This window comes from Typha latifolia, chromosome 1, assembly GCF_019914945.1.
Source record: "Typha latifolia isolate L0001 chromosome 1, TyphaL0001v2, whole genome shotgun sequence".
NCBI classification, from domain to species: Eukaryota; Viridiplantae; Streptophyta; class Magnoliopsida; order Poales; family Typhaceae; genus Typha; species Typha latifolia.
Window position 1 is genome coordinate 12565851 of NC_133086.1, and position 26655 is coordinate 12592505.

Sequence of the window (26655 nt, forward strand, 5' to 3'; positions counted from 1 at the left end):
GGCGGAGACCGAATTTGAGTGGAATTCTATCTAGCTAATGACCACTAAGGTAGAACCCAGGGTGGAGAGCACAAGAGCGGTGGCTACATCGGAGACAGAGTGTTTTTCCCAACTTAGGGTGTCAACCACATCCTATGGATAGTTGGCAACCCGACTAGGGATCAACACTTAATCACAGGAACACGAACCACCACGAGACCGAAAAGCACCCCAAGAATAAGGGAATCACATGGGTCAGTTGAGGGAGGAGTTGATGAAAGAAGCTTTGGCTCAGCCAGTCACTCAAGTGAGGCACGAGAAAACAATTGACTAGGTTGAGCCTAGACCGCCGAATAGTGCTCAAGAGGGGCATTCGACCGAGAACCTAGGAGAGGTGGCTATGTTGGTGATGGAAGGTCACTGGAGCACGGATCATCCACAATGTCAGAGGAAGCCATTGATAGTTACCACCAACTTCACACCTTGAGGTCAAGGTGACGGAAGCATGATGGAATGATACCACTTGGCCAACCTAGTCATCTCGAGCTAACCAGAAAAGGGCCAAAACCCTTTAGTTTAATCAGCTTAATTAATTTTTGCAATTTAGTTCTTAGTCAAGTTAGTCAGGTCGAGCTCTTTAAGTTAGTCAGTTGAGTCGAGTTAGGTAGCCACCAACTTGTGGTGCGCACCTGACCGTAAAAGGATGTTAGGCGCATTTGCCTTCAGTTCTTTAACTCGGGTTAACTCTAAGCGGTTGAACTAGCCAAACTGAGTGTACCGTGGCCACCTATAAAAATCAAGGTGCTGACCACATTCAGGACTATCGAATGAAGATTGAAAAATTGGCTTTGTCGTAAGACTCTTCTCCCCCACTCTCCCACTCATGTGACATCTCTCTCTCTCTCTCTCTCTCTCTCTCTCTCCGAGCTTCATCCTCGGCTGTGGTTATCACCGCCACCCTTCTCTTACGTCAAATCATCCTATCTCATCTCTAAGAGTACGGTTTTCTTCTCCTCCCTTGTCTAGCTTTATGCTTTATCCCCACTATCGTTATCCTTCCATATCCCTAACCATAACCTTATTCCATCTTCCATCATCCACGACCATCCTGCCACCTTCTAATTTTTGGTTAGTAAATTTTAAATATCTTCATATATGTACTTTCAATCACCATGATTCTGGCGTTAGGCTCCTGACTTCCAAGGGAACAAACTGTCAAAGTTTCAGGCTTCTTGGACAGTTAGATCGATCGACATTGCCTTTTAAAGTTCTAATTTCAAATCTAGTCAGAGCTAGGTCTTGTTGTGATTACAACCACCCCAAGGGTGATCATAACATTTCACTATCTATAGCTTTCTTCCAAAGAAGTTAATGGAGAAAAATTATAGCCTCACGATAATCTCTAAGATTATCCTCAAATAAGTAGGTAGAGAAATAAATAACTTATCTTTCTTTTCCATTTTCATATTTATCCTTCTACTAATTTTGGAACCCATAGAATATGTAAACATATCGATTCCAAAATTAGTTTCAATTTTAAGCCTTCTACTTCTCCTTAATTTAGGCTCTATGATGCTATTATCCTTATCACTTGCATCATCACTTGAACTATTCTTTCTTCTAATTGTCTCGCTTCAAACTAAATCATACAAGAACTCAAGCTAATACAGTAATCAATTGACTAATCTGAAATGCAATAAATGAAAGACAACTCACAAATTTGGTTTAGACTAAGACTCCGACTAAGCCCAAGCTATAACAAGGGAAGTAGCTGAAAAGGGAGATTTAAATTAACAAGGGAAGTAACTCACAAATAAGGCCTAATTACCCTCCAGAAATAGGAAATAATTTGAAAAGGGAGATTTAAATTTGATGGCGTAGGATTTAGTTTTGGGAAACAAGATTAGATTTAGTGAAATAAGTTTTAGTCTAAAATAGGATATAATTTTGGAAAAGATGATTTCTATTTAGCTAGTGTGAATTATATCAGAATCTTTTAAGAGCGTTTCAGTGTAGTTACATAACCAACATAACCGTATAACAGGATTAATACCCGTTAGTTAAAATAATACCACAATGTCGTGTAAAAACTATAGGAAAAACTGTTGGCTTAAAAAATCTTAAAAAATCCTCAAGGTATAAATGTTAATAAGAAAATATAAAAATAAATAAAAGATGAGATTTATAAAATTCTAAAAACAAATCATCTAGCCCATTTATTCCGCTCATGGTCTTTTTGAATCGTTTGTTCCCAATGTTAGAAAGAATCATTTTTTAACGTTTAAAGATATTTGGGTATTAAGAATGACAAGGAATCAAATTCCGAGAAACAATAATTTTATCGTTCTCCATTGCTCTTAAAAAAATGTTAATTTTCTTGGTTGTTTTAAAGAGAAATTATGGTTCTCCATTTTATATTAGAGTAGTCCGAATCAGATCAACGTTTCTATTAACCGATCAATTTAGCATTTTTATCTTCAGACTTTTTTTTCAATTTAACTGCTGAAAAATTAATTAATTTATATGCATAAAATCAGTTCAGTATTTTAAAACTCTAAAAGAAAATACGCTAATAAATTTTATATTTTTATTAGGATTATAGTGAATTAGAACTTATTTAATAATAAATTTAAGGGGCAATCTATTTTGGTAAATTAAATTTTAAAAATGCAAGGCATAGTTTGGTCAAAAACTGTGCATAAAGAAGTGAAAATAGCGTCAACATCCAGTGCAGAGAAATTGGGATAGATCAAAAGGTAGTATGCAGATTACAAATAAAATGCAACTCCAAACACCGGCTGTCCACAGAGCCATATCCAAGTCTACCAGCGGTAGACCAGATCAGATCTAGTAGTACATCAACCATGGTGATACTACTATTACTACTAGAAACCCTACAGTACTCTCCCACTGATTAGTAGTAGTACCAAGTAGCACAACCTTCCCAACAAGAAGAAACAGAAAAAAGGAAAAATTAAAATAACATCAGCTAAAACAAACAGCAAGAAATTAAACCCGGCTATCAGAGGGACTCAATGGTTATGCGGGCAAAAGATAACGACGTAGCTCCCCCCTGTGCAAGTCAGGATGCTGGTAGGATCATCGTACGCGTAGGAGTACGCCCTCGGGCAGGCGGTTTTGAACAGCTTCGAGTACGCCGTCGGCTTGCACTGTTGCGGGGTACCGAAGCTCCCCGTGCAACAGTACATCGGCGACCCAAAGGCCGAGCAGGCGCTCTTGCATGCCACCACGCGGTTGTCCGCCCCGGCCCTGACTGCTAAACCGGCGGGGCACACCTCATTGAGGTCTCTGACGCAGCCGGCGGACGCGCACCGTCCGTTGCCTCCACGGAAGGGGGTCATGGAGATGGCGAGGTTGTAGCCATCTACAAGGCTCACGTCGTAGAAGTCCTGGGCGTTGGGGCTCTGACCGAGGGTGATCTCGGCGAGGGTGGCGGGAGGAGTGCCTCCGAGGCCGTTGCAATAGAGGTTGCCACCGCAATCGCCAGTGGCGCAGTGACCACGGCCGGTGGCTGGGTCGAAGTCGCAGCCCTGCCGGCCCCACACTCGGCCAGACCAGCCCGGGGGGAAGCGGAGGGAGGTGGCCTGATTAGGGAGGAGGCGGAGGCCACCACGGGCGAGGATCGGCTTACCGGCACTTGGCTGGATGCCTGGCCACACCGGCTCGTGGCATCTGTTGTATAAGGCTAGCGTCGCGGCCTCGGAAGGACCGCCATTGTGCAACAAGGCCACAAGAAGGACGAAAACCATACGTAAAGAATGGGACACCATGACTCCCTCTTTTCTCTCTCTCTCCCTCTCTCCCTCTCTCTCCCTCTCTTCTATCAGTAGTATTTACTAGAGAGAAGGCAGAGCGGAGGATCCGGGATTTAGACAGGTGGGGCTCGCAGGTTCTAGGAATGCGGGTTAAGGAGGGAGATCTAAAATGAGAACGAGGGATTGGGGTTTAGGGTAGAAATATTCAATTATGAGGGTATGGAGCACAGTAAAAGGTCGCAAGAAAAGAGAGCCAGATGGAAATATGAGCAGTGCATCACAATGGACACCACAAGAGGTGTCAGAATTATTTAGCAAAAGAAAAGAAGTGGTGTCAGATTAAAGCTGTCATGTACGGATCTTCAGTAGTAGTGAAAACATGAGTTTTATTTTTTCCGAAGTGCTGCATCATGGACAAATATTTCGTTTAAATATATTAGGATTCAAATAATTTATTAAAATAATATAATTTTTTTAACTCAGTATCATGTGAAAAATTATTGTCTCACACGACTATTCCTGGATGATTTAGAAAAACTTCTCTCCCAAGTTGCTCCCAACACATTATCACTACCACTATGCAGAGTTACTTTCCATCATACACACATAATCAATAGCAACCAGGTGCGCTTGCAGGGTAGTCGTATCATGTCTAGATACGGTTTAGCCATAAAGGCGAGCCCAAAGCCGCGAAACTCCTCCCAACTCCTCCCTCTCTTCTCTCTCCCAATACAATCACATTCTTTTTTTTTCTTTTTATAAAATACAATCACATTCTTTCGTGAGCTCCGTATGGTTATCCCTCCTTTGTTTCATCCTTGTCGTGGCCGAATACAGCATGTTCCAACTTCCTCTTCCTCCTCGATGAGACCTCGAGCTAGTTTATGTAATTGAAAATTTATATAATAGTAATATCGTGGACATAAAATATTTTAAAATATAATATATAATCTAGTTTTAATGATAGATCAAGATATATAATTTGTGAAATAATTCTTATATCGTTACAGTAATATTTTGATACGGTTAGACGTGATCATCGGGCTGACCGGATCGGGTCGCATCGGACTTTTCGAATCAATCGGGCTTAAATATTTATTTATAGTCCGACCCACCAATCACTCAGGCCGGACTGGGCTAGAATAAATATTCTAGCCGCTACTGGCCACTAGCCCATTACATATTGGGCTTAGGTTGGATATAATGGCTCTAACATAATACGTTAAATATAAAAATTATTATATTTTATTGAGCCGAGTTTAATGGGCTTATATGAAAATAGTTTAGTTATCTTTTAAGGAAACATACGTATATATATTGATATATAGTTTACTAAATATTCAATGTGAGACTAAAATAATTATATAAATATGTATACATTATGGGTTAGGCTATAGATGAGAGTAGTGGATTGGGCTTTCGGGTCGGACCGGGCGGACAAAGGCTTAGCCCATGCCGCCCACTACCATATCGGGCCCGGCCTAAATCGAGCTCAGGCCCGGCTTAACCCAGTTAAAACTAGGCGGATTCGGGCCAGGTTTGGATAGGTCGGGCCTAATGATCATGTCTAGATACGGTTTAACCATGAAGGCGAGCCCAACTACATTTAGTTCGGCACCTAGAAAGAGGTCGGAAGCATTTACATTCTAGCCCCCTAACTAGTTATCTATTTTATTTTGCTTTGTATTTACTTATTTGTTCGCTTTTATATGTTAGACCATATAATTATTGTATTTACTTTCAAATCCTTTGCTAATGTAGATTAGTTAGACTCGAGCATATACAATCTGATTAACTGAATCAAGTCAGGAAACCACTAGGCCTTGGCCTCCCCCCTTCTCACTCCTATTGGCAATCATCTCATACTTGTCAAATCCATGTAAGCCATTATCATCATCCTTGATGTCTCTCATTTTCCCCTTGCCCTAATGGCCGACCAATAATGGGTAGTCGCCTACATTCCTTATCTTCCTTAACAAGGGCTTGAGCGTGAGGGAGAAAAAGGAAATGGCATGACATTTTTGCCCCTCTCCCTATTTCCTCCTATTGTTGAGGACTAGGCTAGCCCGATACTGATATGTCATATAGATTGTGCCAAATCGAGTTTAGCATATGTTGTGGGCTAGGCTAGCTTGAGCCCAAGGTGGGTTGTTGGGATTGATTGAAAAAAAAAGGTGGGTTGCAAGGTAGAGGCACGAGTACATATGGATTAGGCTAGCCTAAGCCAAGCCCATTCTGGTTGCGGGCTATGTGAGTATTGTGACAAATTAAATAACACTTGCCAGTACACGAATCTATGGAGTAGATCGGCAAGCAAGGTATCGATCTCACCAGAACTTGTTTGAAAACTTAAAGTGTTTGAAAATCTTAAAAATAATTTTAACCTAGTTGGAAAATGGATTTAGGAGATTTATGGAAAAAGAAAATCTTATTCCAGATTTGTTTTAATTAAGTGTGAGAAATAACGTCTTGGAATCCACTTGTAGATAACACATTTCTATTAGATAACATAAATCTCTTTTTTTTTCTTTGATTCACAAAGAAATCAATCACCACTGGATCATAAGATTATCTTGGATGAACAATTCAATTTTCATAAAAATTATGTTCTTCCTTAATTTTTAAAAAATATGGAGTAAGAATTTTAAATCATTAGATGTATTCTTTTTAAGAAAAATAACTAATATCTAAATTCTAAACAACAAATTTAAAGTAGAAGAAAGAAGAACATATTTAGCAATTAAGAACACATAAGAGATTTATAATAAAAAAATATGTTCTCAACAAGCTTCATCCTCAACCTTAAGAAAATTAGAAATTTATTTTAGTAGTTAATAACACAACTTGAATATAAAATAAACATGAGATTTAGCACTAGAGAGTTGCAGAATACTTCTTCAAAAATAAAATCTAAATCCAAAAATAAGAGATTACGCTAAAAGAAAATTAGAATATAAACTTTGTTGACTTACAAAGATTAAATTTTCTTTGAATATGCTCTATTGTTGCCAATTGAATTGAAACAATTGCAGGTTTGACTGCTGAATTTTAAACTACAACTCCTCAAAAGAAAAACTTAACAGAAAATACACAAGAAAAGATATTTTTCTCTAGTTCTCAACTCTTCTATTTATAGACTTCTTGGAGCATGAAAATCTGCTCCAAATCGGTTGGAAATCTGTTGTGATTGTGTTCGAAATATGCTAAATATGTGCATGAAATATGTTAGAAATCTACCGCATTAGGTAAGTAATTTGCTTAGCTGGAATTACTGCTCAAATAGGAATTTAAAATTTGTTTACTGCTACAATTATTGCTAAAATTTTGCCTGAATTGGAGATGAAAATCTACTGCATTAGGTAAATATTTCTTGCTAAAATTATGCAACTTAATAGAGATTTGATTGCTGAAAATCAGTTGCTTGATAAAAAAAGAAGAAATTTTGACTTATTCTGATTTAGATAAGGAAGAAAGTAATTAGTGGATCATGGTTTGACTTAAGCATGACTTAAAAAATGAGAGATAGATTCAGTTGGTTAGTAGTGGCTAAGTCTAATTCTAGTTTGAGCCCAAATTTGACTATTTTTAGTAATTAAATGAGATTCAATTGATCAAAGGTTTACATATAACTAAAATATATTAATTAGTTAAAATAAAATATTAACATTTAATAATTTAAACATAATAAATATTAAAATTATAATTTAACATGTACCCCAAGTTAAAATTATAATTTAACAACCCCTCGCAAAACAGAAGAACAAAGAATTTGGAAATAAAATAAAATAAATTAAAATTCTAACTCACTTTCGCAGGCATCGCGATTGTATTTAACATATGCAACAAGCCTTTAAACCCCCTAGCTTCCACTAGTGGATGAGTTGTGTCGCATGAGGGTTTGCAGGGAATTTACCCACAAATTTTATTAAGTCAATTAAACAAAATAAAAGAAAGAAAATACAAGACTCAAGTAATTAAAAAAACTTGAAAAGAAAACAATAAAATCACCTAAAATTTTGCTTCTTATTGATTATGTAAAAACATTTAGCAAAATCAACCCAGGAATACTGACAATTACATCCACTCAGATCAGTAAATCTCAAACTTTGCAATTACCCTCAAGACCTCATACTAAGAATATACATAAGTAAATACTAGTAAATTCTTACAAAGCGGACATAGCTAGAGTCAATCAATCTCAAAAATATAGGCAATGTATCAAATTATCTTCTCATTTTGCATTAATATACATTATAACCTTATTAAAACTATTCAGTCTCCCAAAATCATAATAGAAAAACATGTTGCAATTAAACACAAGGAGATAGATCCAAATCTGAATCACACTAGGACATCAGGGTATATATGTATAATATGCTTTATTACAATCTTAATTTTCTTATTAATTTAACTTAGAATTTTATGGTTGAGCAATGCTAGTGTTATCTTGCTTTCTAGATGGTCCTTGTAGTGAGGATTCTGCTAGTGGATTTGGCCACTAGGTGACGAGGCACCCATCGGGCATCACACCTCGAACCAAAAAGGTGATATACAACTAACAACCATGAATTAGAGATGGTAACTCTGTCTTTTGACACGAACACTTCCTGAGTGGTTACACGAAGGCCCGGTTGCTCAATAGAGAGATTATTGCTCTAACATCAATTGTACCTTTTTGCATTTCAATCAACTTGATATATTTATGAGTAGCATATTATACATTCAACCTACATGTGATCTAAAAATTTCTCCTAAATAATTAGCATAAAACTTTATGATGATAGATCGAGAATTACTACGAATACCAGATATTTTATACTAATCCTTGCATTTATTTTAGAAACATAATGGCAACAAGACTACATTCTGAGGATTGCATCACTAAAACACATGTCCCATTAGTTTTTTTTAAAATAAGTGTATAAAAATAGAATGAAGAAAATAGGATTTATGCTTCGCTTAATCAAAACATCACTTCGTGTTTGATCATCGCTTTCTAACTAAATTGACTCTACTAAATACCACTACATATTCTAAGGAGCAGAAACTAATGGCTCAATAAGCTCGATGTTCTAACTCTATAGGAAGGTGACAAGCCTTGCCAAACACAATTCGATATCGGGACATCCCAATAGGAGTTTTAAATGCAGTTCGGTATGCCCACAATGCATCACTAAGCCTTAAAGACCAATCTTTCCTAGTGGGGTTGTAACAACCTATCCTTAAAAAAATAAAAATAAGTTCTATATGGGCACGACTATGGTCGACCTCGTGCCCATGCAGCTGGGCATAGCATGGGGGTGCCATGCACCGCCTAGCGTGGCCGCGGCAGGCCCCAGCGCCACCATAGCTGCTGCCAAAACCTCCCCACCACCTCTCTCTCTCCCCCTCTAAATATCTCTTTCTTTTTCTCTCTTGTTCTCTCTCTCTCTCTCTCTCTATCTCTCTCTCTCTCTCTCTCTCTCTCTCTCTCTCTCTCTCTCTCTCTCTCTCTCTCTCTCTCTCTCTCTCTCTCTCTCTCTCGCGCGCCCGAGCTCAGGCTCGTCGAAGCCGAGCCGCCGGCAAGAGGTCGGCCACTGGCTGGCCAGCAACGGCTGGTGCCCTCCCCGCCGACCCGGGTCTGCAACCTCCTCCCTCACCTTCTCTCTTTCTTCTCTTCCTCTTCTCCTCTTCTTCTTCTTCTTCTTCTTCTTCTTCTTCTTCTTCTTCTTCTTCTTCCTCCTTTTCTTTCTTTCTTTCTTTTTTTTTTTTTCTCCTTCTTCCTCAGCTCCTTCTCCTTCTTTCTACACAGTGCTGGGCTCAGCCCAGCACTGATGATAGATTTAATTAATTAATTAATTATTTATTTTATTTATGTTATTTATTTAGGTATTTTTCTTCTTAATTAATGCAAATAGATTATTTAGGCATTAACTATTTTAATAATATTATATATTCTTCAATATAATTTTATTAATGATAATATTTATAATTAATGATTAATTAGGTATAAATATAGGTAATACTTATATTTATTTATTTATTTATATATCTATTAGATTAATAGATAGATTTGTAAATTATAATTATTAGATTTATATTCTAATACCCTCATCACATATATTTTAAGTATTTCTATTAATTTTATGATTATTCTGCAACAAATAAAATACTAAGCTTATTTAGTTATTTATTTATTATTTTATCGAGTAAACACTACATTGTCCCTAATTAGTCAAGATAGTGTGTGAATTATAAAATTAATTATAATTAGACCTTGTATATACTTATTTAGCCTTTTATAATTATATATTTAGAAATACTCTTATATAAAAGGAAAGAGACCTCTTCTCCTTATGTGATACTAACATTTTATAATAATAATATAATTATAGTATTTGAATCGTACCTATAATGTGAATCTAGTTATGTACAAAATAAAAGAAGTGATTTTAAACCAAATAAACCTTTATATTCTACTTGAACTAATTCTAATTGGATAAATGACTAACTAATATTACTTGAATATTTTTATATCCCGAACCCCTTTATGTGAGGCCCCGTGGACCTTCCTAGCGATGAGTGTCACTCGGTTGATTGGCGAATGTAAGGAATACGTAGTGCGCCTTCTGATCAGTGTGAGTAGTCTTATCCCCTAGACGCCTCTCTCAAATTAGGTTATATTATATATTATGTACATGCATGTTTTTGCCTCCAGCATAATTATATGACTTTATCTAAAGATGATTATAGTCGAGCATATTTTATCATGCATCTAATTAGGTTGATCTGGGATATGAGCATATTGGTGATATATAGAGATCATGAGAGATGATTCTACTATTATGATTGTTTACTGAGTTGATCTGTAGCATGAGTATGCATGTAATAGATTAGCATGAGTATGCATGTGTTGACGATACAGGTGGAGACTACATTGCATCATTTTCTCTTGATTCCTATTCTACCTAAATTCCTGTTATGCATTGAACTATTATCGTACTGGATATATGCATATGATCTATCATTTAGAAGGAAAACATGAAATGTGATTGATAGGATAGTTGATAGAAAGCGTGAGGATACCCGAGTGGGCGCGAGGGTTAGGGCGTGTTTGAAGATGATTGATCGCTCGACATAGTCACGATCCTGTTGGCCTAACGTCTGAGGTCGTTAGTCTGTGTGCGCGGCAGACATTCGGACACATGCTATTCGCTAGGGCATATGTGGCGAGTTATCCTCATGAGATTTCTATCAACTATGTGGGTGCCCGGTCTGTATGGATATTGATACCCTAGCGGGTGACGGGGTATGGTTATATTTGAGATACTCTTGCGGGTGACGGAGTATGCTCTAAGCCTTCGGACATGATGTTGAGACCGGGTACCAGGTGTGAACTATGCATAGTGGTCTAGTATGATGATATTATACTGATATGTCGGTGATGATCGTGATGTTGAGAAATGCATATGATTTCATTATCATTTGTTATACATAATTATTGAATGGTCAATATGCATCATAGGTGGTTGCATTTGATATCATAACATGATTATGATCGGCATGCATCACATATGTTATATTTGAGAGAGAGTTATGATGATGGTATGACATGGAGAATTATTTATACATTGTCAAGGATTATATATTTTATCAGTTATGACATGACATGTTATCTATTTTTCATTTATATATTATTGAGGAACATTCATATACTCATTCATGACATGATGCTCTTTTTGATTCATATTATCCAGTACATGATTTACTCTCTGTTTGGCATCACTGTCTATTCAATGAGCCTTTTGCTCATGACTCTTTTTATTTTTTTTCTAACCCCCTCAGATATGTGGTACGTGATAGCGTCTTGAAATATCTTGAGAAGATATTTTAGAGCGATGATGAGGTGAGCTATAAATGGGAGATGGTATAGATGATAGCTTATAAAGGAATTGAGTTGTACCAATATTTGATATTTTTACTCTTTTGTATTAGACGATGAATTATATAATATAGGTCGAATCATAGTGTACTCTTATATTAGTCGTTCTAGTTGTATCTTGATGGTTTGTTGTGGCCTGTGTTGGTCCTACCAGATTATGTAGTAGTTTAATGTATATTATTGTTGACTGTGATATTCATATGTTAACATGTTTATTTGGTTAATAGTATGATTTATCTGGTGATGGATTATGTGATCATTGATAGGTTAGCAGGTTTTATTTGATAATGTCATGATTATATGTGCACAGGAGAGTATCTATGCGTGACGGGCCCCGCTCGACTTATCGCGTGCGCCGCGCGTGCCGTGTGGGCGCATGGGCATGCACGTGCCCGTGCCGGGCGAGGGCGTTACAGGGGTTAATCATCTTCTCCAAAATTCTTTTGATCTCTCTATTAGATATCTCGACCTAGCCGCTAGTTTGGGGGTGATAGGGAGTGGCAACCTTATGCATGACAGAATATTTAAGCATAAGTCTTTTAAAAACTTGATTGCAAAAATATTTCTCCCCATCGCTTATAATGACACGCGGCGTACCAAAATGAGTAAAAACATTGTCTTTCAAAAACTTGATTACAACTTTGTGATCATTTGCTCTACAAGCGGCTTCAACCCATTTTGAAACATAATCTATAGCAACAAGAATGTACTCATAACCAAAATAATTTGGAAATGGTCCCATGAAATCTAGACCCGAGACATCAAAAATTTCAACAATTAAAATCAGATTGAGCGGCATCATGTTCCTCTTTGAAATACTTCCTAACATTTGACATCTCTCACAAACTTTGTAATACTCATGAATATCACGAAAGATGGAGGGCCAATAAAACCCACATTGCAAAATTTTTGCAGCAGTCTTTTTAGGAGCTAAAATGACCCCCATAGGCTTGATCATGACAAAAGGAAATGATTTTATAAAATTCATCATCAGACACACATCTCCTAATAATTTGATCTGGGCAATACTTAAACAAGTATGGGTCATCCTAGAAAAAGAACTTGACCTCAGCTAAAAATTTGGACTTATCTTGTTTGATCCAATGTGGAGGCATTTGACCAATAACAAGATAGTTAACAATATCAGCATACCATGGGAGTTGAGAAGCACTCATTAGCTACTCATTAAGAAAAGATTCAGATATTGGTTTCTATTCATAAGATGATTCTAGTATAAGCCTGGATAAGTGATCTGCGACAATATTTTCAGAATCTTTCTTGTCCCTAATTTCAAGATCAAATTCTTGTAGCAACATAATTTAATGAATAAAACGGGCTTTAGCATCCTTTTTAGAGAGAAGGTACTTAAGTGTTGCATGATCAGAATAGATGATGACTTTAGACCCTAAGAGGTAGGATCTAAATTTGTCTAACGCAAACACAACTGTTAGCAACTCTTTCTCAGTAGTGGAATAATTTAGTTGTGCAGCATTCAAGGTTTTACTAGCATAATAGATCACATGTGGTAACCTATTAACCCGTTGTCCTAAAACTGCTCCAATTACATAGTCAGATGCATTGCACATTATCTCAAAAGGCTCATCCCAATTTGGTGGTAGAATGATAGGAGCAAAAGTCAATTCAGTATTTCACCGTTGAAAAGCCTTAAGACATTTTTCATTAAAGACAAATTAAGAATCCTTAGCTAGTAAATTACATAAGGTCATGATATCTTACTGAAATCCTTAATAAATCGTTGATAAAAACCCACATGACCCAAAAATGATCAGATTTCATTCATAGTCCGAGGTGATGGAAGGTTAGAAATTAAGTCAACTTTAGCTTTATCGACTTCGATCCCATCTTTAGAAATAATATGTCCGAGAATAATTCCTTTCTTCACAATAAAGGGACGTTTTTCCCAATTAAGCACGAGGCTTTTCTCTTTGCACCTTTCTAAGACTAGAGACAGGTGGTGCAAGCATTCATCAAATGATGATCCAAAGACAGAAAAGTCATCCATAAAAACTTCCAAGAACTGTTCTACCATATTTGAGAATATGCTAATCATGCACCTTTGAAAGGTACTAGGAGCATTGCATAACCCAAAAGGCATGTGACGATAGGCAAATGTTCCAAAGGGGCAAGTAAATGTGGTCTTCTCTTGATCCTCAAGTGCTATAAGGATTTGGTTATAGCCAGAATAACCATCTAGAAAACAATAATAAGCATGTCCGGCTAACCTTTCAAGCATTTGATCAATGAAAGAAAGGGGGAAATGATCCTTCCTAGTTACATGATTAAGTTTTTAGTAGTCACTGCAAACATGCCACCCTATTTGAACACGAGTGGGTACTAACTCATTGTTCTTATTTTGCACTACTATAATGCCAGACTTCTTAGGCACAACATGAATTGGACTCACCCATGCACTATCCAAAATTGGATAAATAATACCCACATCTAATAATTTTAGCACATCAGCTCTAACAATATCCTTCATCATAGGATATAACCTCCGTTGCAGTTCACAAGATTTGTTTGCATTTTCCTCTAAATGGATTCGATGCATAACCACATTAGGACTAATTCCCTTGATATCAGCTATGGTCCATCATATAGCTTCCTTGCATTCTTTTAAGACACTCACAAGTTTTTCCTCCTATTCCTTCCTAAGTTAGATGCTATAATAATAGGAAGGGTTTCAAAAAAGCCTAAAAACACATACTTAAGAGTATCATGTAGTGATTTAAGATCTAACTTTGGAGGTTTTATGATGGATGGAGGAGTTGGAGGTAAATATAGTGGAAGAAGTTCAATCTTGGGCTGCCATTTATTAAAATCCATAAGAGGTGCAGACTCTAACAATGCATTGACCTCCTCAAAAAAAGTTTTCCAATCAAAATCACCGTCAAAATATAAAAGACACTTTTCTAAAGGATCCTCAATATTTGCCTGCTCATTTATGCTCTCTAATAGGCCTTCAATCATGTCAATCTCAAAAACATGATCAGTTTCAAGAGGTTGGTGGCTAACATCAAAGACATTTAATTCAACAGTCATATTGCCAAAAGACAGCTTCATAATCCCATTTTGACAGTGAATTACTGCATTAGCAGTGGCTAGGAATGGCCTTCCTAAGATTACAGGGATATGATTGCTCGGGTTTTGGACAGGTTCAGTATCAAAGGTTGTGAAATCCACATAAAAAATGAACTTGTCTACCTTAATCAGAATATCCTCTATAATGCCACAAGGATATTTGACAGAATGATCTGCCAAAGTCTAATTTGAGTTGGCTTTAACTCTCCAAGACCTAATTGCTTGTAAACTGAATACAGCAAAAGATTAATACTTGCACCTAAATCCAAAAGGGCTTTATCAATGACAAGATTACTAATGACATACGAAATAGTAGGACAACTTGGATTTTTAAACTTAGGTGGAATATTGTTTTGGATGATTGAGCTTACTTGCTCAGCTTGGAATGCCATCTTTTGCATTTTTGATTTTCTTTTTTGAGTGCAAAGATCCTTCAAAAATTTGGCATAAGCAGAAACTTACTTAATGGCATCAAGTAATGGAATGTTAATTTCAACTTTCTTAAACAATTCTATCATCTCACTAAAGTTTGTTCTTACTTTAGCCTGAGTTAGTCTTTGGGGGAAATGGTGCGTTGGGAGTAATAATCTGCTCAGATAAATTTCTAGACTTGGGTTGCTAAAGTCGAAGGTTATAATTTCAGATGAACTATCATGATTTTTTTGGGGGACATAGATTTTCTCACCCTATGAGATAGATTTTTCTTGATTTGACACTTCAACCTTATTGTTGACAAGTCTTCCAAACTTAAGGGTAATGACTAATTAAACTTGTTCGTTGTGCACACCTGAGGTCGATGGTTGGCTAATTTCATATTGGTCTTTTGGGTTAGGAATGGGTTGACTAGGAAATTTTCTTTGTTCTCTCGCACTAACCTTAGATGCTAACTAACTCACTTGATGTTGAAGCTGGGAAATAGCTTGAGAATTTTGTATATTGGTAGCTTCTATTTTTTGCAAATTGGCACTAGTTCCAGTGATAAATTTCTCTATCATCGCTTCTAAGTTGGATGGTTGTTGTTAAGGTACTATAACCGATTGATTAAAAGTAGGGGCATAAGATATAGGCTGAGTAGGAGGACGAAATTGGTTAAATCTTGGAGGTCCTCTTGGTTCATTTGAGGCTGCTATGACCTCCAAGAAAACTTGGGGTGATTTCGCCAATTTGGATTGTATGTTTCAAAGTAAGGACTATTGAATGACTTTCTAAATTAATTTAAGGCATTCACTTATTCATTGAACCCATCTTGGTACCCTAAGGAAGGGCAAACCATTGCAGTGTGCATGGGACTGGCACAAACACTATAAACTTTAGATTGCACCTAATTTATAGGTTTCATAGTTTGACTTAACATAAGGGCATCAACTTTTCTAGACAAACTATACAGTCGTGCATTCATAGTCACATCAGGTTGAACTTCATATATTCCTCTCTTAGACTATGACGTCTCTCGACTTTCAGTATTAAAATCCCATTTTTGAGAATTTTCAGCTATTCTTTCAAAAAGAGCCCAAGCTTCAGGTGTGCTTTTAGCCATGAATGACCCACCGCTCATGGTCAACCAGATTATGATTTGTGTTGGTTAGACCATTGTAGAAATACTGGACTAACCACCATTTTTCAAAATTGTGATGAGGGCACTTAATTTGAAGATCCATTAACCTTTCCCATGACTCATGAAATTTCTCTTCCTTTCTGCTTGAAAGTGGAGATGACCAATCTATCTTGATTTGTTCAGGCATAGGATAAAATTTGGACACAAATTTATAGTTCAGATCTCTCTAAGTGGTGATTGAGTTAGGCTCTAAGTGATTCAACTAAGCTCTTACTTGGTCTTTCAATGAAAAAGAAAAGAGCCTTAGCCTAATAGATTCATCAGAATTTTTTTGAAATTTGAATGTTGAACAAATATCCAAGAACTCATCAACATGAGAGTATGAATTCTCATTTTCCTTACCATAAAAGGTAGGAAGCAATTGAAGGATGACAGGTTTTAATTTAAAATGAGTTGCATTAGTGTTAGGTAACACAATACATTTTGAAGGTTGGGTTCCATTAGGGGCAAATTGCTCTTATAAAGTTTTGGTATCATCATGAACCGATTGATGGTTTTCAGTCATTTCTTCCCTAGCAAGCCGACTATCTTGAACCAAACCAATTTCTAAGTTTTTAAAAAGGCTTCACAAACATTACCAAGCAAATCACAGTCAATAGTTTGTGTTTTTAAAGTATAATATGAGAGTAAGCAATTTTTTTTTTTCAATTCTAATCTTGTAGAGAATCACTTCTCTTCTAATTAGAGAGCTCCTACTCTCTTTCAGAGTAAGCTAGAGGATTACCAGTTAAGGCCTACCAAAACACAACCAGGTAAGTTCCTAGGGATACTAGTTGGCGCTGGCCTATTCAGAATACCAATTCACTTAGGCGCCTTAGTACGACTCTCCTTTTTGATAGAATTTACCTAGACATTGTGATTTGGAAAGTGCTCACTAGGCTTACCAAAAGATAACTCTTTCTAAGAGGTTCCTATGAGCTATGTGAAATCCTTTGGCCGACGTCTACTTGATTTTAAGTTAGATGTTTGGCTTGAGTTTTAAAATGAAAGGGGATGATTAACTTAATTGGGCAAGGATGTGGTGATTAAATCCACTTCTTATCTTGGTGAGGTTTGTGCCCTTACTAATATTTTATGCAAAAATGAATGCACAAATAACCACACCGAATTAGTTCAGAACCCACTGATAGGAGATTCGTGGGTAGAGTTAAGAAAATTCAAACCTTCCAATCGAGTTCACCGGTTAGCAATTACTCTGCTGGGAGTAATTTTTAAGCGTTTTTGTTTTCTTCAAGCACAATCCTCTATCGTTTTTTCGTTTCTGTAGAATAATTCAAAACAAGAACAAATTTCAGATTTTTTTAAAATATTTTTTTCTAATTTTTGTAAATTTTTTTTTAAACAACTAGTAAAAATAATTTTAAATTTTCAAAACCGTTTTCAACCCAAGTCCCCAGCAACGGCGCCGAAAACTTATTGTGATAAATTAAATAACACTCCCACGTGCACGAATCTATGGAGTAGATCGACAAGCAAGGTATCGATCCCACGAGGACTTGTTTGAAAACTTGAAGTGTTTAAAAATCTTAAAAATAATTTTAACCTAGTTGGAAAATGAGTTTAAGAATTTTTGGAAAAAGAAAACCTTATTGCAGATTTCTTTTAATTAAGTGTGAGAAATAAGGTCTTAGAATCCACTTGTAGATAACACATTTCTATTTGATAACATAAATCTCTTCTTTTTCTATGATTCACCAAGAAATCAATCACAAATGGATCGGAAGATTATCTTTGAATGAACAATTCAATTTTCATAAAAATTATGTTCTTTCTTAATTTTTAGAAAATATGGAGTAAGAATTTTAAATCATTAGATGTATCATTTTTAAGAAAAATAACTAATATCTAAATTCTAAACAACAAATTTAAAGTAGAAGAAAGAAGAACCTATTTAGCAATTAAGAACACATAAGAGATTTATAATAAAAAAATATGTTCTCAACAAGCTTCATCCTCAACCTTAAGAAAATTAGAAATTCATTTTAGTAGTTAATAACACAACTTTAATAAAAATAAACATGAGATTTAGCACTAGAGAGTTGCAGAATACTTCTTCAAAAATAAAATCTAAATCCAAAAACAAGAGATTACGCCAAAAGAAAATTAGAATATGAACTTTGCTGACTTACAAAGATTGAAATTTCTTTGAATGTGCTTTATTGTTGCCAATTGAATTGGAACAATTGCAAGTTTGAATGCTGAATTTTAAACTACAACTCCTCAAAAGAAAAACTTAACAGAAAATACAAAATCTCTAGCTCTCAACCCCTCTATTTATAGACTTTTTGGAGCATAAAAATCTATTCCAAATCGGTTAGAAATCTGTTGTGATTGTATTTGAATTCTGCTAAATATGTGAATGAAATCTGGTAAAAATCTGCATCAAATATGTTAAAAATCTGCCGCATTATGTATATAATTTGCTTCGCTGGAATTTCTGCTCAAATAGGAATTTAAAATTTGTTTACTGCTGCGATTATTACTAAAATTTTGCCTAAATTGGAGATAAAAATCTGCTGCATTAGGTGAAGATTTCTTGCTAAAATTCTGCAACTTGATAGAGATTTGATTGCTGAAACTCTGTTGCTTGATAAAAAAAAGAAGGAATTTTGACTCATTCTGATTTATATAAGGAAGAAAGTGATTAATGGATCATTGTTTGACTTAAGCATAACATGAAAGATAAGAGGTAGATTCAGTTGGTTAGTAGTGGTTAAGTCTAATTCTAGTTTGAGTCCAAATTTGACCATTTTTAGCGATTAAATGAGATTCAATTGATCAAAGGTCTACATATAACTAAAATATATTAATTAATTAAAATAAAATATTAACATTTAATAATTTGGGCATAACAAATATTAAAATTATGGATTTAACAATGAGCCTAGCCTATTTTGGGTTGGGCCTTAGCCCGAGCCTATAAGGGATGATTTTATCTATTTTACTTATTTATTTTATATTATGAAATTAGTTATAACTTAGCCTTTTGTTGTAGACTTCCCAGAGACTAATTTTTAGAGTGGGGCTATCTCGTTATTTAGACAAGTGAACTATCTTTCTTTGATGTTATTAATTTATATGATATGCTAGGTTGTACGCTAGAACAGTTCACACATGAATGGTTAATTTAGTATATGAGTTCCACATATTAATTCAGCATGATGGTTGATACGTTTGCCTTTACCATAATTTTTGTGTATTTTATTAGCATACTCATGCATGATAATATGTTACTCCATAATGGTGATGTTTTTCATTATGCTTATTGTGTTTATATAATATCATATAACTAGCACATGTGCACTACTATGAAGAGTATGATCTCTACATCACAATAATATCTTACACCTCTCTAGCTAGGGTAAGGGGCGAGAGAATTTTACTATAGTATTATATAGTATAGCCTACGCTTGAGATCTTAGTTTGAGGATTTTACACAATCAACCATGTAATTTGTCGAACCTAGAGAGCAATATTCTATTGATTGACGAGAGTGAAACCCTTAGGATATTAAAGTGGCAATAAGAGGGTGGGATATATTGGTACCTATGCATAGGTCTGGATGCAATTGTGAACTGAGTTCATCTGGGTAAAGTAAAGGTGTGATGCTAAATCATGGGAGTATTCCATAGAAGAGGTGCAATAATGATTAACCGACGGCTTGTGTGGGTAATATTATGTTATAATGCTAATTCATGGTGATGATGCCGGGGTCTATGACTAAGACCCTTAGTATTAGAGCAGTAGATGATCAGTCTGTTTTTTACCGAGTGATAGACATATAATTTTACTGTTAAGATCTACCCTCTTTCTTGGAGCATTTTGCTGAAAATAAATATGGGTGATGGCTGATGTGTCTAGTGTTGAATATAGTAGGTGATATGATAGCTACATTATGTAGAAAGATGTGACATCTATTTTACATTTATCATGCTAGGGAAATCATGTGTGATATACAATATATATTATTATGATATACAATATATATTATTTGTGGAAATGTGGTTATGTAGAAAGATGGGTTCCAACCGTGACCATTATGATAGTATCACTTACTGTAACACCTGCCACCAAACATGCGTACCCTTCACATGGGTGGAACCCACATGATTTCCACGTGACGTAATGATCATGGTTTCAACACAATAAACAGAAGAAAAACCCACATTTCCACAAATAATACAAAACAAAAGGAAGCCTATAACATCATAGGTCACAACAAGCCCCAAAATACATATTCAAAAATAGAAGCAAAATGCCCAAGTAGGAGTTATAAGCCATCTAGCTTAATTTACATTAATAAAATAAATAAAAATAAACTAAAACTAGTCTTCAAGCATGATCAACAAATGGTTGTCTAATTGTCTATTATCAACAAACTAAGACCTCAAGCATGGTGATGGGTTCTTTTACCAAAAGATAGGCTACGGAACGATTCCTTAAAGATTTGGATTTATTACAGAAATCAGTCCATGCAATCGTGGGAAACTATTCTTCAAATATTCTCTTATAGTCAGAAAATCACAAAACTAAGACGATTAGATCCGTAACTTCCTGATCTACAATTTTCGTATTTACACCATTTGCAGATTCAAAATGAAACTAGGATGAAAACATGAAAGAACGTGAGTGATGGTGGTGGTGACGGGTGGATTGGATGTTATGGTTATGGAGGATTATGGAGATGAAGGTGGATGGTGGATGTGGATAAGGGATATAGATGAAGGGGAAGAAGTGGTCGAGATCCCAAAGAAGTGGGGGGAATCGATAGTCGAGGGAGATTAGAAATTAGGAGAAACCTTGCCAACGGTAGAGGTGGAAGGATGGTGAAGAGAGAGGAGGGAGATTAGGGTAAATAGATGATAGAGAGGCAAGAAATCAATATTCCACTAGCATAATGAATTTGGCTGCCATCCACATATATATAGAGGCTAGCCAATAAGTCCTAAAACAATAAGTAAGCCTAATTCTAGAGGATTCCTGCTGATCGCGTTCGAACACACAAAAGGCATACTCGGTATGTGCGAACACGATGCAGGCGTTCAAACTCGTCCGACAGCATTTGAATGCGGCGTTCGAACTCGCCCGACCATGTTCGAACGCGCTTTACGCGTTCTTTGTATTTGCGAACCTAATGCAGGCGTTGGTAAGGGCGTTCGAATGTGACCCCTCTTTCGTTCGAACGCAACCTACATAAATTTTATTTTAATAAAAATAAATAATTAATGCAATAAGAAAAGACCCTAACTAAATGCATCAACCCACCATGCTTCCCCAATCTTGTCCTCAAGGTGAAAAGTCGGGGAAATGCTCCAAGATATCAGTATCCACCTCCCATGTAGCCTCATTCATTGGCTTGCCAAGCCACTCGACTAGAATCTCCATCTCTAATTTGGTACCATGTCGTCATCGGCACCTAGCAAGTACTCGAACTGACTCTATGATCTCTATCTTTTCCAATGATTCAATGACTTCATGATCACCAATGCGCTCCCTTAGTAATGAAACATGAAAGACAGGATACACTCTCGACCCCTCCGGTAGCTCCAAATAATATGCAATCGGTCCAATACGCTCTAACACCCGAAACGGACCGAAGTAGCGATGTGCAACTTTTGGTTTCGCATCGAACGTAAGGTCACCTGTCGATACGGTTGCACCTTGATAAACACCTAACTGCCAATGTCAAACTCCTGCTCCCTATGGCTACGATCATAAACTTGCTTCATGCAATTTTGAGCAAGTTTAAGATCGGCATGTAACCTCCTCAAAGTTGCGTCTCTCTCTATCAAAGCTAAGTCCACCTCCGTCCGATTTGCAAATGCAACTAGATCATAAGTACGTAATGTCGAAGCTGTGCGTCCATACATCGCCTCAAATGGAGTCATGCCAATGTTGCTATGGTGTGCGGTGTTGTAAGACCACTTCGCCCACTCCTTTGATCGGTTTGGATAATGAATTGCCTACCAATCAAATAAGGCCACCACTTTGTCACCACCGCATACAGAACTACAAACGTCTCCCTCTCAAATGGGATGCCCTCCTTGCATTAATACAGCTCCTATGCTAACTCTCGACGCATCACATTCCACAATGAACGCTTTGGTGAAGTCCGATAGAGCAAGAATGGGCGCTGTTGTCATTGCTGTTTTTAGTTTTTCAAAGGCTGTAGTGGCTTCATCCATCTATCTAAAAGAGTCATTCTTCAACAAAGAAGTGAGAGGAGCAGCAATCTTGCCATACCCGGCGATGAAGCGGTGATAATATCTGGTCAGCCCCAAAAATTCTCTTAATCCGGTGGTGGTAGTAGGAATAGGCCAAGCGGTCAAGCATGAAACCTTTTGAGGATCTGCCGATACACCTTCCGCTGAAATGATGTGGCCTAAATATTCCAATTGTGGGACTCCCCATAGGCACTTGAACTTTTTGAACTTTAATTGATTTTGCTTCAATAAATTCAGCACATCCTCCGAATGCCTCCAATGCTCCAATTCAGTCCTACTATACACCAAAATATCGTCAAAGAATACCAAGACATACCTTCGCAATAAATATTAAAATATATCATTCATGAGGCCTTGAAAGTTAGCTGGAGTATTGGTGAGACCAAAAGGCATCACCCGGAACTCGTAATGCCCGTCTGGAGTGTGAAATGCCGTTTTGTGCACATCCGCCGAGTGAACTCTAATTTGAGGATACCCGGCCCTCAAGTCAAGCTTGCTGATGAGGCTTTGAAAGTTAGCTGGAATATTGGTGAGACCAAAAGGCATCACCCGGAACTTGTAATGCCCGTCTGGAGTGTGAAATGCCGTTTTGTGCACATCCGCCGAATGAACTCTAATTTGAGGATACCGGTCCTCAAGTCAAGCTTACTGAATATGGTTGCCCCTACAAGCTTGTCCAGTAGGTCCTCTATAACCGGAATGGGATACCGATCCTTGACGGTAAAAGCGTTTAGTGCCCGGTAGTCAACACAAAAATGCCATATCCCATTCTTTTTTTGCACCAATAGCACGGGGGATGAATATGAGCTATGACTTGGTTGAATGAGGCCTTGCTCCAACATCTTGGCTACCATCTTGAAAATAACTTCATTTTACACATGTGGATACCGATATGTCCTCACATTTTCAGTGCAGCCCCAAGTACAATCTCTATGCGATGATTTGTTGTTCACCTCAGTGGCAACTCCTATGGCTCCTCAAACAGTCCAAAATAGTTATCTAATAAATTAGACAATTCAATTTTAGTACCTGAACTTGTTTGAGGCTCATCTCCTACTGGTCTTAACTGAAGAAGATATGCCAAATCATACAAACATGGCAGCCCCACCATCGGCTGCATCGTTAGAATCGGTGAAGAACGAACGCCATCAAGCCGCACATCTTTCTTTCCTTGTTTAAATTTCATCCACATGCTCCAAAAATCAAATGTGATGGGCCCCAAGCTTTGTAACCACTGAGTGCCAAGGACAATGTCCGCTCCTCGCAGCGCCAATGGATACAAGTCCACAATGATGTCGTGTCTTTGCACCCGTATACCGACCCGGCGACACAAGCTCTCCACCTTAAGCTTCGTGCTGTCTCCAATAGCAACGTCAAACCTCATGGTCGGTTCAGCATCCAAGCCCAATCACCTCACCAATCTCTCATCTAGAAAGTTGTGTGTACTCCTCGAATCAATGAGGATGTGCACACAATGCTTTCAAACTAGTCCGTCCACCCGTAATATGCTCGGCGCGGAAGTACCCGAATATGCATGCATCGATATTTCAGCTTGGATATCTTCCTCTACGGCCTCCTCAACGGCCTCCTCATGGACCTAATCTGGACACTCTCCATCATCAACAACCTAATCATCCTCCTCGAGATCGTCGATGAGCATCACACTCCCGATCGGTTTGGAACACCGATGACCGGGGGTGAAACGTTCATCGCATCGAAAGAGAAACCCCTTTGCTCTTTGCTCCTCCACCTATGTAGGTGTGAGAGTTTGAGCAGGGGGTCTTGTGCCTCCTCTAACATCAGAAGAAGGTCCCAAAGGTGGTCGTGGTCTAGTACTCGCAGCCGTTGTCTTTGAACTTGCAGAATTTCCAGCCGACGTTCTAGGTGCAAACCGCCCATCTTAGTTGCCCCAACTTATTTTTGCTGCCATCTTGAGAGCCTTATATTTTTGCTCCAGCCTCACGGCCTTCTCAAAGGCCTCCTCAAGAATGGTAGGACATAGAGCATGAATATCTGCTTTGTTAGGTTTCTATTTGTTGGCAATTGTGTACAAAATATTATAAGTGTATTTTTTCATGTATATGAGCTTTACACAAGTCTAGAATATCTCTGGTTTGAAGAATTGCAAGATTATTGGAGAAAAACCGTTGAGTTCACACCGCGTTCACAAATGCGTTCGAACGCGGGTATTGCGTTCACACAGACAGAGAGCCGCGTTCACAAACGCATTCGAACGCGGGTACGGTGTTCACACATACAAAGAGCCGCGTTCACAAATGCGTTCGAACGCGAGTACTGCGTTCACATAGACAGAGAGCCACGTTCACAAACGCGTTCGAACGCGGGTACTGCGTTCACATAGACCGAGAGCTGCGTTCACAAACGCGTTCGAACGCAACCTGAAGAATTCAAGTTGTCGTTCAAGTCATGCCGTTCGAACGCACCCAGGCCGCGTTCGAACGCACCAACAAAGTTTGATAAAATTGGACTTTCGTGAGTATGGATAAGACTTGGATTTGACTCTATCTTGGAGATCATATATAAGGATTATGATGCCCTATCTTAAGGGATGTTGAAGAAGCATTATTGAAAGAGACTTCTGGAGGCTACATCGGTTCTTCAACTAACAAGGTTCCACTCATCTACAAATCTTAATCTTTCGTCTTAAGGGCTAACTAGACGAAAGATCAATCTCGAGGGTTACTGAGAATGGACTTCAATCACGAGAAGCGGTGAATCGTGGGTTCTAGCGAGCAAGACTAAGAGGAACAAAGTCGTTTGGATCGACGGGTTGTTTTGTGAGTCAGTCTTGTAACTGCTACTATTCTAGTGATTGGTTTTTGATCCGAGTTTGGATCCGTGGTTTTTTCCCGTTTGGGTTTTTCCACGTTAAAATCTTGGCGTTCATCTCTGCTTTCGTTCTTAATATTTCTATGGACTTTTACTTAAGCAAACGAGTGATATCATTGCCTAGTATTTAGATACATACTTGTGTCTAGGAGTTTTTCATGCTTGCATCTCCTCTTGCAGCCCTAAAATAAATGTGCTCATCAATGTCGGTTCGAGCCAAGGTGGCTCACAACGACTACTAACTCTTTCAAATTCTGCTTGGTACTCCAATACGGTTATCCTCTAAACTATCTTGCTTAATGTGGCAGCAAAATCTTCATATGCCATTGTCCCAAATCTGCGTGTAGTCTTCGTACAAAAGTCAGCCCAACCGGTAAACCCTCCACCATGAATAACTGATCTATACTAATGCAATGCCGTTCCTTGGAGATGAAAGCTTGCCATTTGGACCTTTGTGTCCTCCGCTGTCACTTGACAATCAAAGTATTGTTCAATTTGAAACACCCAATCCGTTGGATCACCACCTTGGAATTTTGGAAAGTCCAAGCGTGCGGTTCTCCTCCGAATAGTATTATCGTGCTCGCAAAAGATTCTTGGTTCAGGTCTAAACCTTTGTGCATGTTTATCTCCTTCTATTAATCCTCAAGCACATCCATCACCATCTTCGAAGGGATCAACCTCATCCTGAAAGTGCCAATCCTCCTCATCAACGAAGTGCACCGGTGCCGCACACCTCTCGGGTTCCACCACCGCCGGTCATAGGTTTTCTATCAGAGGTGGGGGATGATGTATAGGCATAGGTAAGAGCGGATCATTGACACTAACATGTCATACCTGGACCTATGGGGTATCGGATCAGTGTGGTTCCACCGCTGGTCCTTCTTGAGGTACCGATCTTCATCGAGGAGATGACAAAGCCGATCAGTTCATGACATATTCCTTTAGATCATTGTGATCCTTTTGTATTGCATCAACTCTATGCAGCAATATTTGGAACATGCCCCTAAGTTTATCCGCCAAGCCCGTGTTCACACCCATGGACGTTGGTTGACTCGGTTCTACCGTGGTCGCTCCAAAGGAATCGGCCTCACAGTTAGGGTTATCGTGGATTGAGTCTTCCCTTGTCGGTGTGCTCTCCATTGGTCTCCTTGTTGATATCATCTTTCTTGTTTCAACCATTAATAGAGG

General features: G+C 37.7%; 1 protein-coding gene and 1 non-coding gene across 2 annotated transcripts; one reads left to right on the top strand and one right to left on the bottom strand.

Annotated features, from left to right (window-relative positions):
• Positions 1–2692: 2692 nt before the first annotated feature.
• LOC140782066 (thaumatin-like protein) lies at positions 2693–4041 on the bottom strand. The gene has a single exon (XM_073128428.1). The coding sequence runs from the start codon at positions 3768–3770 to the stop codon at positions 3012–3014; it is 759 nt and encodes a 252-aa protein (XP_072984529.1). The 5' UTR covers positions 3771–4041; the 3' UTR covers positions 2693–3011.
• A 12360-nt stretch (positions 4042–16401) lies between these two features.
• Positions 16402–16504, top strand: LOC140780809 (small nucleolar RNA R71). The gene has a single exon (XR_012107571.1). It is a non-coding gene; the product is annotated as a small nucleolar RNA R71 (small nucleolar RNA).
• Positions 16505–26655: the final 10151 nt, after the last annotated feature.